The sequence below is a fragment of the Benincasa hispida genome, chromosome 11 (genome assembly GCF_009727055.1).
Source record: "Benincasa hispida cultivar B227 chromosome 11, ASM972705v1, whole genome shotgun sequence".
Lineage (NCBI taxonomy): Eukaryota > Viridiplantae > Streptophyta > Magnoliopsida > Cucurbitales > Cucurbitaceae > Benincasa > Benincasa hispida.
In genome coordinates, this window is record NC_052359.1 from 76,748,010 (window position 1) to 76,766,767 (window position 18,758).

The 18,758-nt window shown below is 36.4% G+C and overlaps 1 protein-coding gene across 3 annotated transcripts in view; it reads left to right on the plus strand.

Moving 5' to 3' along the window:
* LOC120092051 overlaps positions 1-18,758 on the plus strand; it is an 84,743-nt gene that overhangs the window by 22,615 nt on the left and 43,370 nt on the right. For all 3 annotated transcript variants that reach the window (XM_039050244.1, XM_039050246.1, XM_039050247.1), the window contains one exon: positions 3,764-3,842. In XM_039050244.1, coding sequence (XP_038906172.1) covers positions 3,764-3,842 — 79 coding nt within the window. The remainder of the gene's footprint in view (positions 1-3,763; positions 3,843-18,758) is intronic.

The following is an 18,758-nucleotide window of genomic DNA, read 5'->3' on the forward strand; positions in this document are numbered from 1 at the left end:
ATACGCATGAAACTTGTTGGAAACTTCATGGAAAACCTGCGAATTGGGAAAGTTCTAAGCAACATGCTTCCAATGCTAAAGTTGTTGACTCCAACCGGTTTAATAAAGAGTAAATTGATCAAATTCTGAAGCTGCTAAAGAACATTCATCATCTAGTAATCCTAGTGTTTCCTTGGCACAATCAGGTACTTGTCCTCAAGCTCTCTCTTGCCTTAATTCATCTCCGTGGATTATAGACTCTGGAGCTTCTGATCATATGATCAGTTCCTCTTGTTTATTTGAATTATTCTCCTGTGTATTGCAATGAAAAAATTCGCATTGCTGATGGTAGCTTCACCTCTATTGCAGGAAAAGGAACTATTTCTTTGACTACAAAACTTATATTATGTTCTCCATGTTCCAAAATTAGCTTGTAACTTGTTGTCTGTTAGTAAACTCTCTAAGGATGCTGACTGTTGTGTTATCTTTTGTGAAACTCATTGTACCTTTTAGGATCAGGACTTGGAGGGGAACGATTGGACGTGCTAGGATGATTGATGGTCTTTATTACTTTGATGAAGTTTCTGCTAGTCATAAAAAAGTTTAGGGCTTGAGTAGTATTTGTTCTCCTTCTATTAAAGAAACTATCATGCTTTGGCATCGTAGATTAGGGCATCCAAATTTCTTTTATTTTAAGTATCTGTTTCCCGATTTATTTAAAGGATTTGATTGTTCAGTTTTTCAATGTGAAAGTTGCATTTTTGCGAAATATCATCGATTCACCTATTTGCCTAAATCGTACAAGGCGTCATCACCTTTTTCCTTAATTCATACTGATGTTTGGGGTCCGTCTAAAGTCTTAACTCATAGTGGTAAGCATTAGTTTTGTTACCTTTATAGATGACCACACTCGTTTAACTTGACTTTATTTGTTAACAAAAAAGTCAGAGGTAAAAGAGGTTTTTGTTCGGTTTTACAATATGATAGAGACTCGATTTCAAACTAAAATTTGAATTTCTTCACTCTGATAACAACATTGAATATTTTAATGAACAATTAACAAATTTTTTGCAAGATAAGGGCATTTTTCATCAAGCTACGTGTCGTAACATGCCTCAGCAGAATGGCATTGCTAAGCGAAAGAATAGACACTTACTTGAAGTTGCTTGTGCCCTATGAATGTTCCAAAATATTTGTAGGGTGATGCCGTTCTTCCAGTTGCATATCTGATCAATCGAATGCCGATAAGGTTTTGAATTTTAGAACTCCTCTAAATCACTTCAATGAGTTTTTTTTCCTAATAACCGACTGTCTTCTGATTTACCAATTAAATTGTTTGGGTGTACTGCTTATGTCCATTCTTCTCCTCTTTCTCGAACTAAGCTTGATCCTCGAGCCACTAAATAGATTTTCGTAGGCTATGTCTCTCATAAGAAAGCTTACAAATGTTTTGATCCTTTGACCCACAAGTATTTAGAGAGTATGGATGTATCTTTTTTAGAAAATCAACCTTTGTTTGGCCCAAATTTTCTTCAAGGGGAGATATCTAACCTTGAAGATAATTTTTGGGATACTTTATCTCTCCCAAACATCAGTGGTCCTACAATTATGAGCTCTAGTTCTTCGATACCAAGTATGGAGAGTTCTTCTTTAGGAGGAGAAACACTACAAAATGACTTCACAAGTCGAAATCCTAAACTTCAGGTTTATACTAGAAGAAACTTGATTCAAAGAGTCCGAGATCAGACAATTGACTTATCACAGGACCAATCAAATACTCCGATAAATGATCCTAAAGATCCAGGTATTGGACACTTTACTCCTATTTCTCCTAGTTCTTCTTCTACTTCTAATCCTTTACCTGATGTCTCTAATCTTGATATTCCAATTGCACATAGGAAAGGTACTCGTAAATGCACCAAATATCTCGTTAAAAATTATCTTTCTTACCATAGATTGTCCGACTGTCATAAAGCCTTCACATCCAAAATAACCAACCTATTTGTTCCAAGGAATATACAGGAAGCCCTAAATGATTTGAATTGGAAATTAGCAGTCATGAAAGAGAACAATGCACTGAAAGAAAATTGCACATGGGACATAGTTGAACTATCAAAAGATAAGAAGACGGTGTAATGCAAATGGGTGTTCATTGTAAAATGTAAAACTGATGGTAGTATTGATAGGTACAAGGCCAGATTGGTTGCCAAGGGGTTCACTCAGACCTATGGCATTAATTATCAAGAAACATTTGCTCCAGTAGCTATAATTAATTCTATTAGAATCTTGTTGTCTGTGGCAGTTAATTTTGATTGGTCTCTTTATCAACTTGATGTGAAGAATGCCTTTCTCAATGGGGATTTTGAAGAAGAGGATTTTATGAACTTGCCACCTGGTTTTGAGGTGGATCTCGGGATTAACATAGTGTGCAAGTTAAAGAAATCATTATATGGGCTTAAACAATCTTCCAGAGCATGGTTTGAATGGTTTGGAAAGGCAGTCACAAGCTATGGATTAAGTCAAAGTCAAGCTGATCATACTATGTTCTATAAACATACTGGAAGTGGTAAGTTGGTTGTTTTGATAGTGTATGTTGATGATATCATTCTTATAGGTAATGATGAGACATGACTGGATATCATGAAGAAAAACCTTGCTAATAATTTTCAAATCAAGGACCTGAGAACCTTAAAGTATTTCCTAGGAATGGAGTTTGCTAGGTCTAAAAGTGGCATTCTTGTCAACCAGAGGAAGTATATTCTTGACCTACTGAATGAGAAAGGTTTACTTGGTTGCAAGATAGCAGAAACTCCTATCAAGCAAAATTTAAAATTGGTTGCTGCAACTGAAAAAGAAGTAAAAGAAAAGGAAAAGTACCAGAGGCTTGTAGGGAGAGACTCATACACCTCTCTCACGCACGTTCTGACATTGCTTTCACGGTTAGTGTGGTATGTCAGCTCATGCATGCTCCTAGGTCAGTTCACTTTGAAGCAGTTTATAGAATTTTGAGATATTTGAAAGGTACTCCAGGAAAAATGTATATTATTCACGAAGCATGACCACCTAAATATTGAGGTTTACACTGATGCTGATTGGGCAGGAAGCACGACTGATCGAAGATTTATTTCGGGGTATTGCTCTTTTGTTGGAGAAAATCTGGTTACTTGGCGAAGTAAAAAACAAAGTGTGGTTGCAAGAAGTAGTGCTGAAGCAGAATTTAGGGCTTTAGCCCATGGTATTTGTGAAGGCATATGGATAAGAAGACTACTGGAAGAATTGAATTTCTCTCAGACAATGCCCATACGCATCTATTGCAATAACAAGTCAGCAATTTTCAGTGCCCACAATCCAGTCCTTCATGATAAGACCAAACATATTGAAGTTGATAAACACTTCATAAAGGAAAAGATTGATGCAGGAATAATATGCTTCCTCTTTCTCTCAACAGTAGAGCAAATTGCAGATGTGTTAACTAAAGGTCTTCCAAAGTGGCAATTCAACAAGTTGATTGACAAGCTGGCTATGAATGATATCTTCATACCAACTTAAGGGGGAGTGTTGATTATTTCCTTTATTGTGAAATTTTATATTATACTTATTGTGTTATATTTGCTGTATTTTATTCTTTCCTTATTTGTAATTGGGTAATTTTTCTATTTAAGAAATCCTTTCCTCCTAAGATTAATAAGAGAAAAGATAATGTTTTTTAGCACACACAAAGGCCTATTATTCGTTATTGTGTTTTGTAGCTTTAATGCTTTTTCCTGTATGAATGTTATTTCAGGAGCATCTGTTGAAGATTACTTCTGAACATCGTGCAGAAATGGCTATGAAAAGAGGAAAGCCGAATCTTCCAGAAGAAGGTTGGTACTTTATGATGTGGCTTCCTCTTCCTATTGGAGTTTTTCCATTTACTTGCTCTTCTTGTGGCACAATAATAGGTGCTCAAGTACATTTAGGTAAAGATATCAAGTATTATATGAGAAGGGTATAGGACGATTCTTCTTGGTAGAGTTATTGATGTATGGAAGTGCTTTGGCCAAGGAAAAAATTCTCTTTTAGGGATCGTTTGGTTTAAGGGTTTATACATATCTGAGAATTAAAGATAGATGCCTGAAAATAGGATGTCTAGGAATCAAAGTTTACTGCGTTTGGTTGTGCGTGGGAGTGCTATTAGAATTTTATGAAAAAAAAATTGTTCTTGCATTTAATTTGTGAAATTAAGCATGAAAATATTATTATAATTGTAATAGATTAATAAATTAAAGAATAAACAACATTTAATATATCGATAAAAAATAATTAATTATGAATCAATAATAATTTTAATTATAAATATTTGAAGATTGAGTAACTTATAATTAAAGTTAACCAATTAATGCATTTAATGAACGTTATACTAATTATAATCTAATACCTAATCATTTTTATAATTAATTAAGTTTAACATTAGTGATTTTAATTTTAATTAAATAATATAAGAAAATATACTTTAATGAACAATATATTATATAAAAGGGTTGTTTTCATATATAGGAAAATGGACCAAAATATTTACAAATAATAGCAAAATATCACAATTTATCGCGGTCTATTGTAGATAGAATGTGATATTTTGTAATTAATTGTAAATATTTTTAATAGTTTTGTCATTTAAAATAATTTTCCTATATAAAAAGTGAAAAAAAAGGAGATAAAAATATGATATATTAATAAAGAATACTAAAAAGTGTTTTGTAAATATGATATACTAATAATGAAGAAGTAACAAAAATCAATCACAATAAATAATTAACTTATTATAAATAATCAATAATGACTATATATTCATAATTAATGATCAAATTAAAATTAATTTCAATAAATAATTACTTGATTATTAAAAAAATAATTAAGTAATAAATTATTATTATTGAAAAAAATGAAGTTTTATACTAACTAAATTTAACTAATTATAGTTTACTAATTAAATATATTTAAGATATTGTTGGCTAATAAATTAATAATTGATGTAAAAAATAATTCTATTCATCTAATAAATTTTTATTGTAAAAATAAGCTAAGTAAATATTTCAATAGATTATTATTCATTTACTAAAATAAATATTTATATTATTTTTGTTAAATTAATATTAATTAATTAATTACCTATATTCAAAGTGAAATTACATATAAAATGAAAAACAAATGGAGAAGGGAAATGAGAAAATCCACAGTTTTGGAAGGGAATAGAAAACCTTTGTCGGTGGTAAATCATGATGTCTGGGAATAGTTGGTCATAACTTATTCTCAAGAAAATGGTTGAAAACTATGAAACAAACATGAGATTTGGATACATGTGCCAATTTCCATGTAGAAAACCCTCCAACCAAACAACCTCTTAGAGATTCTCTTTAAGAGTATTTGGGTTAACTTATAAGTATAGACTATTCTAATGGGACAGATTGTCAGACGCTACACCATACAATTTTTGAGAAAGACTAGGATTTTTTTTCTTTAATAATAGGTAGGTGGCCACTTTGGGATTTGATGAACCCCTGCCTCAAAGTCTCCAAGTTCCCTCACATGGTCCTTTACCTCTTTGTAAACCTCATTATCGGGCCAAGTCGGGTGGACCTGACTGAGAAAGGTAAGGCCCAAGATCGGCCCAACCTCCCATAGCCTAATTGAGGGCATTGCTTATGGGATTAACTTATTCGATCAAAATTTGAATTGGGCTCGAGTTGACCCATTGGATAATTAATTTTTAAAAAATACAGCTATAGAATTTCTCAAACCAAATTGTATTGTAATTATGCGTAGTTCTCATTGTACTAAACTAGATTTCCTCCCTTTATTAGTACCTCCTTTTTGTGGAGTTACTTTTTGGATGCTCTTGTATTCTTTTATCTTTTCTCAATGAAAATTTGGTTCTTTATTAAAAAAAAATCCAAATTGTATTAAAACTTTTAGATTTATATTTGGTTATAGAAGATGCCGGCAATTATGTGCATGAGAACAAATGAAGAAAAGATGGTTCTTATCCTCTCGATCTTGCCATCAACGAACATGCATGGAAGTGAACTTCTGATTTTGGAATGTGATGGCCATTACATTGAGTTAGGTTATTGTTATAATATTCATCATTGTTAAGGTTTAGTTGATTATTATTATTTTTATTTTCTTTAAGACTCAAACCCTTGCAATAATTGTTTTCAAAGCACGAGGCACACCTGAAGGCAATAAAAAGGCCACATTAAGTGAAGCGAGACACAATGAATAGATAGATACATAAATAAATAATATAGAGAGCATAAGTTTATATATACATATTGTTAATAAAATGTCAAAACTTTAAAGATAAATACTAAATGGTCATTACATCCAAATGTCAAAAATATCAAACAATAATCAAGTCAATAAGAATGAAAAAAAAAAAAAAAAGTAAAACATCATCTGTTGATTATTTCCTTTCTTGTTAATATTTTCATTGTATTCTTTTTGGTCTATATTTGTTGTATTTATATTTTCCTTATTTGTAATGGGTATTTCTTCTAATTAAAATAAACTCTTTCTTTCTTTGAGAAATAGGAGGAAAAAAAACTTTTTACACATGCTATCACAACTGAAATTGTACTGAAACCCTAAAAAGCCCTAATTTTTTGAAAAAACAACTAGTTGTGCCACCGCTGCTGCCGTCGAGCTCCTTCTTGTTTGTCGCTGTCGTCGATCCCTCAGAGCCTCATCAAACGTCACATCTCCGTTGGAGCCTTCGATCGCCGAAGCGTCTTTTCCTTCTTCATTCATGTTTAGCTTGTCTGCAGGTGGTCTTTTTGTTCGGGTTAGCTTCTGCTACCGGCTGGTCAAGTCTGCAGCCACCATTGTTGCATTCTGCCGCTCACCGCCATGTTCCACTGTCAGTTGCCGCCTTCCACCCTTGCCACTGTTTCCTCTTCAATTTTTCTGGTTTTTTCCTTCCAGATCTACTATTTTTCTCTTTGGGTTTGTGTTTCTTTCAACAATATGTCAGACACTAAGTCCACCATTGCTAAAGTCTTAGACGACCGCACCTTAGCCAACAGTTCCACTGTCCAAATAGCTACCATTTGGCATAATGGGGATAACTTTCTTAGTTGGTCCCAAATTGTTTGGATGTATATTCGTGGACAAGGGAAGATTGGTTACATTACTGGAGAAAAGACCACCCTTAGCCTAGATGATCCTTCATTTGCTGGGTGGGACGTTAAAAACTCCATGGTTATGACCTGACTAGTAAATTCCATGGTTGAAGACATCAGCTGTAACCACATGTGCTACTCTACAACCAAGGAATTATGGGATAGTGTGACTCAAATGTATTATGATTTGGGCAACCAGTCACAAGTATTTGAGTTGAACCTTAAATTGGGTGATATATGACAATGAGGTAACTCCATTACACAATACTTTCATTCCTTAAAAAGGATTTGGCAAGATCTTGATCCCTTTGATACATACGAGTGGAAGTCTATAGAAGACCAAAAGCATTATAGGAAAAATGTAGAAGATGGTCGTATTTACAAATTCCTTGCTCTGAATGTTGAGTTTGATGAGGTTAGAGGTAGGATACTTGGGAAAACTACTCTTCCACCTATTAATGATGTTTTTTCTGAAGTTCGTAGGGAAGAAAGCTAAATAAATGTTTTGTGTTGGAAATAAAGGGTTTTGTTGATAGTTATAGCCCCAAGGGTAGTTTAGTATTTTATTTTACCCTGGCTTTATTTCCTTTTTTATTTTAGGGCTTGCTAGAGCCTATAAATACGACTTCTATTTTAACTTTCATTGTGTGTTAAAAATAATAAAAAGAGACTCTATCGTAGTTTTTCTCTCTGTTCTAGGGTTTTCCACGTAAACCTAGTGTTCTCTATTTTCTATCTTTTAACATGGTATTAGAGCGTAGTGACGAAACCCTAGCTGCCATCGGCGAAAGCCAACCGGTGTAAGATAATCTTGGTTTTGCACCAGCCCCGCTTCCGCCACAGCTGCCGATGGGGCCTCTGACCACCGAAGCTATTGCCGCCGCCACTGTCGTCGATTATGTCGCCACCGATACAGTCGATGTTACTACTGTCCAAGCCGAGGTTAATTGGTATCTTCAGTCCTTGCATATCCGTCCAACTCTAGCGCCGCCGCAACCCTTTGATGGAAATCCTAGCGCCGCCACCCTTTTTCACTATGCCGCTGGTGTTCCTCCCTTGTTACCGAGAGTTGCCGCTGCCTATCCCTCTAACCTCATTGCCAGTAGCTGAAACCTACACCTTGAAGTCCAGATTGGTGAGTCGTCTGCCTACCACAGAGGTAAATCCCCTGCCCTAGCAACGTCGGGAATCCCCAGCTCCTTTTCCTTTCAGCCTCAAGCAACCTATCTGTAGTCGTTGAGCCTTCCTCATCATGAGTTGCCTAGCTATGAACATCAAGGTTCAATTGGTTTATCTCCGGTAATGGTTCAACAACAGTTGGCTAATGTTCAAGCAAGTTTTCAGCCACGAATTGCTACTCTTGGGGCAGCCTTAGGTGCTTCCACAAACTTAAATCCTAGTATAGTGAATTTTGATATTCTTTCCGGTCTACCGATGTATCCAGAGAATCCGGTAACCTTTTTCCCTGCTCTAACTACTGCAAACTATTTGTCTGGATCTATGGAAATTCCATAGGGTTATTTGTAGGAGAAAAGTTGAATGGTTAGAATTATTTCTCCTGATCTCAGTCCATTAAATGACTTTTGAGGAGTGTCACAAGTTTGGGTATCTAACTAGTGAGATACCAAGACCTAGGCCAAGGGATTCTCAGAAGCACATTTGGAAAGGAGAAGACTCACTGCTTCGATCATTGCTAATTAATAGTATGGAACCTCAGATAGGGAAACCGTTGTTGTATGCTGGGACTGCTCGAGATATCTGGAATGCAGTTCAAAAATTATATTCTAAGAGGTAGAATGCGTCTCGTCTTTACACTCTGTGTAAACAGGCTCACGAGTGCAAATAAGGATGATGGATGTCACTTTATACTTTAATAAGTTGTCTTTAACCTAGCAGGAGATGGACCTGTGTCGTGAAATTATCTAGGATTGTCCTTTTGGAGGTGTTCAGTATTACAAGATTGAGGAAGTTGACCGTGTCTATGATTTCCTAGATGGTTTGAACTCCAAGTTCGATGCAACGCGAGGCCGTATACTGGGATAGAGGCCTATACCTTTTCTTATGGAAGTGTGTTATGAGGTTCGTCTAAAGGAAGACAGAACTAGTGGTATGAACATCACAACTGTATTTGCTACTGATTCTGCTGCTTTCAGTACGAAATTATCTGGTTCTGATAGTGACAAGCAAAGTGGGAAACAGACCCCGATGTGAACATTGCAAGAAACCATGACATACGAAAGATCAGTGCTGGAAGTTACATGGTAGACCATCGAAAGGCCGAAGACGTCCTCCAAATGTAAGACCCAATCCTGGTCGGGCTCTTATGAGTGAATCTGTGAGTGCCCCTCAGTCACAACCTTAGGTGAATTGCCAAAGTGACCCTGGTGTCTCTTCCCTTGGGGCTGTTGCTCAATCAGGTACCTCTCAATCCTTAAGTCTCCTCAAAATAAATGGTAAGAAATCATGGATACTTGATTCAGGGGCTACAAATCATTTGACTGGATCTTTTGATAATTTTCTATCATATCTTCTGAGTGTTGGTAATGAAAAGATTCGAATTGCAGATGGGTCCTTTACTCCTATTGCGGGCAAGAGTCATATTTCTCCTTTAGATGGTTTAACTTTACAAAAGATCTTACAATTTACTATTTATTAGTAAGATAACTAGAGATTTGAATTGTCAAGTTGCCTTCTCACTAGATAATATTTTTTTTCAGGATTTGAGCTCGGGAAAGACGATTGGCACTACTCGACACAATAGGGATTCTATGTCCTTGATGATGATGCTTTCTCTAGGAACTGTTATAGGACTAGTTTGTTGTCTTCTTATTTTTCAACTTCAGAAAAAGATTGTATGTTGTGGCATTTTTGCCTTGGTCATCCAAATTTCAAATACATGAAATATTTATTTCCTCATTATTCAATAAAGTTGATGTCTCTTCTCTATCTTGTGATGTGTGCATTCGTGCAAAACAACATAGGGTCACCTTTTCGTCTTAACCTTACAAACCTTTTCAGCTCTTCACCTTTATTCATAGTGATGTTTAGGGTCCCTCAAATACTACCACCTCTTCGGGGAAACGGTGGTTTGTGACCTTTATTGATGATCATACTCGTCTTACATGGGTTTTTCTCCTCACAGATAAATCTGAGGTTTCATCGGTATTTCAACAATTTTACACTACTGTTGAGACTTGATTCAACACCAAAATTGTTATTCTTCTAGTGATAATGGTCGTGAGTTCCTTAATAATACTTTTGGGATTTTCTGTCTTCTCAAGGCATTGTCCATCAAAGCTCGTGTGCATCTATACACCTCAATAGAATGGGATGGCTGAAAGGAAAAATCTTCACTTTCTTGAGATTGCTCGGTCTCTCATGCTGTCTACTTCACTTCCATCTTATTTATGGGGGGATGCAGTTTTAACTGCAGCTCATCTTATTAATCGAATGTCTTCTTGTGTCCTTCAACTCCAAACCCCTCTTGAATGCCTCAAGGGCTATACCCTACTACGTGACTTATTCCTGATGTTCCTCTTTGAGTTTTTGGGTGCACTTCTTTTGTCCATGGTTATGGCCCTAACCAAACTAAGTTTACCCCTCAAGCTCATAAATGTGTCTTCATTGGGCATCCCATTCACCAGCGAGGTCATAAATGTTTCCACCTTTCTTCTCGGAAATACTTCATCTCCATGGATGTAACGTTCCTTGAGGATAAACCTTTCTTTCTCGTTAGTCATCTTCAGGGGGAGAATACTAGTGAAGAGACTAACTGGTCCACATCTTCCGTCCATGTTGACCTTCCTGAACCCATCCTGAGTGCCCATGACATCGTTCTACCCACTAAACAAGTCTCTTGGATAACCTACTACAGAAAGAATATCATAAAGGAAATAGTGTCCCCTGCTTCGCCGACTCCGATCCATGAATCTGAACCAATGCAACTCAAGGTACTAATGGCCCTGATAATATTAACTTGTGTGTTGAGGATGATATTTGTTTATTTGGCTGAGAATGACAAGAATAATATGTTAGTTCTAGAGAATAACAGGGTTGCAAGCAGTGATGAGACTTCGACAAAAACACAAGAGGTGAGAGTCTTCATCAGGCTGGAAAATGTAATCAAAATCCCATTACAGATGAGGAATCAGACAAACTAAAGTATTATGATATTTCTCTTGACATGCCCATTGTATTGAGAAAGGGCACCAAATCCTGCACTAAGTACCCCATGTATAGTTGTATCTCTGACAGTAATCTGTCTTCTGAGTTCAAGGCATTTACGGCCAATCTTGATATAGTAACAATACTGAAAAAAATACATATGGCTATGGAAATTCTTGAGTGGAAGATTGCCATCGTGGAAGAAATGAGAGCTCTTGAAAAGAATAATACGTGGGACCTTGTTGCTCTTCCTAAAGGGCATAAAACAGTTGAGTGCAAGTGGGTGTTCACTCTGAAGTATAAATCAGATGGAACTCTAGACAGGTACAAGGCCAGACTTGTAGCAAAAGGGTTTACTCAAACTTATGGGATAGATTATTCTGAGACTTTCTCCCCTATAGCGAAGTTAAACACGGTCCATGTCCTTCTTTCTGTTGCAGTTAATAAAGACTGACCTCTCCATCAACTTGATGTGAAAAATGCATTTCTGAATGGTGAATTAGAAGAAGAGGTGTATATGAGCCCCCAGGTTTTGAAGCTCAGTTTGATCATCGGGTTTGTAACTCAAGAAGTCTTTGTATGGTTTGAAACAGTACCCCGAGAGCGTGGTCTGATAGGTTTACTACCTTTGTTAAGTCCCAAGGTTTCACTCAGGGACACTCTGATCACACATTGTTTACAAAAAGGTCAGTATTTGGGAAAATTGGCGTTCTAATTGTGTATGTTGATGATATTGTCTTGTTAGGAGATGATGCTGTTGAGATCACCAGGTTAAAAATGAAAATGGCTGATGAGTTTGAGTTCAAAGATGTAGGGAATCTAAAGTATTTCCTCGGAATGGAGGTGGCAAGATCAAAGGAAGGGATCTCTGTCTCACAATAGAAATACACTCTTGACCTGTTAAAAGAAACAGGTATGACTGGATGTAGACCTGCTGACCCTCCTATTGAATTCATTACGAATCTGGGAGATTCTGTTGATAGTTCCTGTTGATAAAGAGAGGTATCAGCGTCTAGTGGGAAAACTGATTTATTTATCTCACACTAGACCAAATATTTCCTATACTGTTAGTGTTGTCAGTCAGTTTATGCAGGCACCTTATGAAGAACATATGGAAGCTATGAATCGGATTTTGAGATATTTGAAAAGTTCACCAGGTAAAGGTTTGATGTTCAGAAAAACTGACAAGAAATGCATTGAGGCTTATATCGACTCTAATTGGGTAGGATCAGTTATTGACAGAAAGTCTACCTCTGTATACTGTACTTTTGTGTGGGGTAACCTAGTTACTTGGAGAAGTAAGAAGCGAAGTGTTGTTGCTAGAAGCAGTGCTAAAGATGAATACGGAGTTATGAGTTTGGAAATCTGTGAAAAACTCTGGTTGAAGAAATTTCTGTTTGATCTACACCAAGACAGTGTTCTACCTGTGAAGCTTTATTGTGATAATAAAGTGGCTATAAGCATAGCCAATAATCCTGTACGACATGATAGAATGAAACATGGGAGATTGACAGACACTTTATAAAAGAAAAATTGGACAATGGCAGTATCTGTATTCTGTATATTCCATCTAGTGAACAAGTTGTTGATGTTCTAACCAAAGGGTTACTCAGGCAAAGTTTTGACTCGTGTGTTAGCAAGTTGGATCTGATTGACATCTATGCCCCAACTTGAAGGGGAATGTTGGAAATAAGGAGCTTTGTTGATAGTTTATAATCCCAAGGGTAGTTTAGTATTTTACTTTACCCTAGGTTTATTTCCTTTTTTATTTTAGGGCTTGCTAGAGCCTATAAATATGAATTCTATTGTAACTTTCATTGTGGGTTAAAAAGAATAACAAGAGACTCTCTATCGTGGTTTTTTCTCCCTCTTCTAGGGTTCTCCTCGTAAACCTAGTGTTCTCTATTTTCTATCTTTTAACATTTTGATTAACAAAAAACTATTGATTCAGTTGAAAGTTCAGCATTGGTCACTGAAAATACTGCTTTGAAGGCGTCTGACCAATCCAACAAGACACATGAGAAATCTCGTGTCTGATGCGACTATTGCAATAAACATCTGCATATGTGTGAAACTTGTTGGAAACTTCATGGGAAACCTACGAATTGGAAAAGTTCTAAGCAAGGTGAGAAAAATTCTCATCAGCATGCCTCTAATGCTATTGTTGTGGACTCCAGTCTTTTTAATAAGAGCAAATTGATCAAATTCTGCAGCTGCTAAAGACTAATTTATCGTCTGGTAATTCTTGTGTTTCGTTGGCACAATCAAGTAATTTTCCTCAAGCTCTCTCTTGCCTTAACTCATCTCCATAGATTATAGATTATGGAGCCTCTGATCATATGACTAGTCTCTCTTGTTTCTTTGAATCATACTCTCCTATGTATTGCAATGAAAAAATTTGCAATATCGATGGTAGTTTCACCTCTATTGCAAGAAAAGGAACTATTCCTTTGACAATGAAACTCTTGTTTAATTCTGTTCTTCTTTTCCAAAATTAGCTTGCAATTTGTTATCTATTAGTAAAATATCTAAGGATTCTAACTGTCGTGTTGTCTTCTGTGAAACTCATTGTACCTTTTAGGATCAGGACTCAGGGGAGACGATTGGACATGCTAGGATGATTGGTGGTCTCTATTACTTTGATGAAGTCTCATCTAGTCATAAAATAGTTTAGGGGTTGAGTAGTGTTTATTTTCCTTTTGTTAAAGAAACTATAATGCTTTGACATCGTAGATTAAGACATCTAAATTTCTTTTACTTAAAGTATTTGTTTCTAGATTTATTTAAAGGTTTTGGTGGTTCAATTTTTCATTGTGGAAGTTGCATTTTTGCCAAACATCATCGAGCCAAATATTTGCCCAAACCTTACAAGGTTTCCTCACCTTTTTACTTAATTCATACTGATGTTTCCCTCTAAAGTTTTGACTCATAGTTAGCGTTGGTTTGTTACCTTTATAGATGATCACACTCGTTTAATTTAGCTTTATTTATTAACAAAAAAGTCCGAGGTAAAAGAGGTTTTTGTTTGGTTTTATAATATGATTGAGACTTAGTTTCAAACTAAAATCCGCATTCTTCACTTTGATAATGGTATCGAATATTTTAATGAACAATTAACCATTTTTTTTGCAAGATAAGAGTATTTTTCTTCAAGCTACGTGTCGTGATGCTCCTTAACAAAATGACCTTGCTGAATGAAAAAAATAGACATTTACTTGAAGTTGCTCGTGCCCTTATGTTTTCTATGCATGTCCCAAAATATTTGTGGTGTGACACAATCCTTATAGCTGCATACCAATTCAATTGAATGCCAACTAAGGTTTTGAATTTTAAAACTCCTCTGAATCACTTTAAAGAATTTTTTCCTACTGTTTGGTTGTTTTCTGACTTACCAATAAAATTATTTGGGTGTACTGCTATGTTCATACTCCTACCCTTACTCAAACTAAACTTGATCTTCGAGCTGTTAAATGCATTTTTGTATGCTATGTATCCCATAAGAAGGCTTACAAATGTTTTGACCCTTTGACCAAAAAGTATTTTGAGAGTATGGATGTATTTTTCTTGGAAAATCAACCTTTTTTAGCCCAAATTCTTTTCTGGGGGAGACTTCTAACCTTGAAGATAATTTGTGGGACACTTCACCTATCCCAAACATCATTGATTCTAAAATTGAGTTCTAGTCCTTAGATGCCAAGTGTGGAAAGTTCTTCTTCAGGGGGGAGAAACACTACAAACTGATTTGACAAATCGAAAACCTGAACTTCGGGTTTATACTAAAAGAAACTTGATTCAAAGGAATCGAGAACAAACAATTGATCTATCACAGGACCAATCTAATCCTTCGATGAATGATTTTGAAAATCCAGGTAACATACACTCTTCTTCCCATAATTCTCCCAGTTCTTCTCATAGTTCTCTAAGTTCTTCGCATACTTCTTTACTAGATGTCTCTAATCTTGATATTCCAATTGCCCATAGGAAAGGTACCAGTAAATGTACCAAATATCCCATTGCAAATTGTCTTTCTTATCATAGATTATTTGACAATCATAAAGCTTTCACATCCAAAATAACTAACCTGTTTGTTCCAAGGAATATACATGAGGCCCTAAATGATTTGAATTAGAAATTAGCAATGATGGAAAAGATGAATGCGCTGAAATAAAATTGTGCATGGGACATACCAAAAGATAAGAAAACAGTGGGATGCAAGTGGGTGTTCACTGTAAAATGTAAAGCTGATGGTAGTATTGAAAGATACAAGGTCAGATTGGTTGCTAAGGGGTTCACTCAGACCTATGGAGTTGATTATCAAGAAAGATTTGTTCCAGTTGTTAAAATTAATTCTATTAGAATTTTGCTATCTGTTGCAGTTAATTTTGATTGGCCTCTTTATCAACCTAATGTTAAGAATACCTTTCTCAATGGGGATCTTGAAGAAGAGGTATTTATGGACTTGCCACCGGGTTTTGAGGTGGATCTCGGGATTAACAAAGTTTGCAAGTTAAAGAAAAGCATTATATGGCCTTAAACAATCTCCTAAAGCCTGGTTTGAACGTTTTAAAATAGGCGTCAAAAGTTATGGATTCAGTTAAAGTCAAGCTGATTATACTATGTTTTATAGACATACAGGAATGACAAGGTGGTTGTTTTGATAGTGTATGTTGATGATATCATACTTATAGGTAATGATGAGACAAAACTGGCTTTCGTGAAGGAAAAACTAGCTAATGATTTCCAAATCAATGACCTAGGAACGTTAAAGTATTTCCTAGGCATGGAGTTTGCTAGGTCCAAAAGTGGCATTCTTGTCAACCAAAGGAAGTATATTCTTGGTCTACTGAAAGAGACAAGTTTACTTGGCTGCAAGGTAGTAGAAACTTCGATTAAGCAGAACCTGAAACTGGAAGCTGCAACTGAAAAAGAGAGAAGAAAAAGAAAAGTACTAGAGACTTATCGGGAGACTCATATATCTCTCTCACACGTCTTGACATCACTTTTGCAATTATTATGGTAAGTCAGTTCATGCATGCTCCTGGACCAGCTCACTTTGATGTAGTTTATAGAATCCTAAGATATTTGAAAGGTACTCCTGGAAAAGATATATTGTTTAAGAGGCATGACCACCTACATGTCAAAGTTTACACTGATGCTGAGTGGGCAAACAACACGACTAATAGAAGATCCACTTCTGGTTATTGTTCCTTTGTTGGAGGAAATCTAGTTACTTGGAGAAGTAAAAAACAGAGTGTGGTTGCAAGAAGTAGTGCAGATGCAGAATTTAGGGCATTAGCCCATAGTATTTGTGAGGGTATATGGATAAGAAGACTATTGGAAGAATTGAGAATCTCTCAGACAATGCTTATGCGCATTTATTGTGATAACAAGGTAGCAATTTCCATTGTGCACAATCTAGTCCTTCATGATAGGACGAAACATATTGAAGTTGATAAACACTTCATAAAGGAGAAGATTGGTGAAGGAATAATATGCATTCGCTATCTTTCGACAATAGAGCAAATTGCAGATGTGTTAACTAAAGGTCTCCCAAAGTGGCAATTCAATAATCTGATTTACAAGCTAACTATGAATGATATCTTCAAACCAACTTGAGGGGGAGTGTTGATTATTTCCTTTCTTGTTAATATTTTCATTGCTTTTTGGGATATATTTGTTGTATTCATATTTTCCTTATTTTTAATAGGTATTTCTTCTATTGACGAAACAAGATGCATTGAAACTCAAGGTTTGTTAATCAAGTAACAAAATGCTCTCCCCTCTCTCCTCCCTTTCTCCTTCCCCCCGCGCCCTCCTTCCGACCACCCCACCGGAGCTCATCATGTCCTCCCTTGCCTTCCTTCCCCTTGACCGCCTCCCTCACCCTCTCCCTTCCGCTCACCCTCCGGCCCCTTCCCTCCTCCCGATCTTTTTTTGTACCCTGTTTCTGCCCTGTTTCCAGCCATGGCCTTTAAATCCTGCCGCATCCTTGACCACACCTTCCTTATGGGGCAAGAAGGATACGACTTCCTTTTAAAAGATTTAAAGAAAGGATAGTCCATTCTTCTCTCCTTAACCTCAACTAATTGGCTCTTTGAGAGTTTTCGCAGACTTTTATATGGTTCCACCTTTGAATTCTTCTTATTAAAGGAAAGAGTTGATCAAAGCTTCATAAGGTTGGCCAAATTTCGTGCAAAGGAGAAATGATTTGTAGAATGTGCTGTTTGGCCAATCATAGGAGGAAGAAAGAATATCCATATCCTGTTTGACAATGAAAAAGCAGGTTGGCAAGATTTTAAGGATATGATCGAAGGCTGCATCCAAAATTTCAGAGCACCCCTTGATTTCCAGGTTAGTTCTCCTTCACTTTGTCCCTCCCCTAAACAGAGGCCGGTCAGTAGTATCAGTCCAACTCTCCCCTCTTGTGGTATTTCCTCTCCCGAACCTTTAGAAGCCTATAAACCCCTGCTCCCCCTGGTTTCTCCTTTTTCACCCTCCCTTGTTTGACCCTCGAAGAAGCAGAGTAACCACTCTTTCTGGACGCAGAAGAATTGTGATGTTTTGCCTGAAGATTTTAGTAATTTATGGATTATTTCAAGACTTCTTGCATCAAATGGGTGAAAGGAAATTGCCAAAGAACTAAGTATGTGTCTAGGCACCAATGTTGTCATCAACCCTCTGTTTGCAGACAAGGCTCTCATCAAACTCAGTCAAGGAGACGTCACCGAAAAAGTGCCATTACAGGGCAAATGGATTAAGTATGGCCCTTTTCATCTTCTACTGGAAAAATGGAACCCTTTTAGTCATGGAAGGCCTTCAGTAATGCAAGGTTATGGGGGATGGATTGCAATAAAAAAACCTTCCCCTAGATTATTGGTGTAGAAGTACCTTCAAGGCAATCGAGGCTTATTTTGGTGGACTAACTGTAATTGCTTCAGAAATTCTTAATCTCATCAACTGTTTAGGAGCTAAAATTCAAGTTAGGAAAAATCTATGTGGATTCATGCCAGCCACCATTGAAATTAAGGATGAAATTCGTGGAAGTTTTTACTTAAATTTTGGTGATATAACTTGCTGTCATCAGTCTACAAAACTACTTTTAAAGTTCTGTTTAAGGACTTCTCGAACCCAATAGATTTAATTCGAATACAAGAAGCCCTGAAGGATGAAGATGCCACTTCCCAAATTGATTTAATTGATTTATCCGATTGGTCCTTCCTATTGTCAACCAAATCGAAGCCAAAGTTCTCAAGAAGTCCAAACGTAAAAGCAGAAAAGAAGGAGTTCCACAAGCCACAGACTTCGAAATTCAATAGGGGAGAATCAGGGGAAGTCGAAAAGCCACCACCTTTGGGTTTAGTCAGTAATAACTCAGAATTTCAAAAGTCTTCATTGTCGAAAGAGGAGTTAAACCGTCCGTTAAGCCTTGACGAAGGAAATCTGTCAAGGATGGAAGTT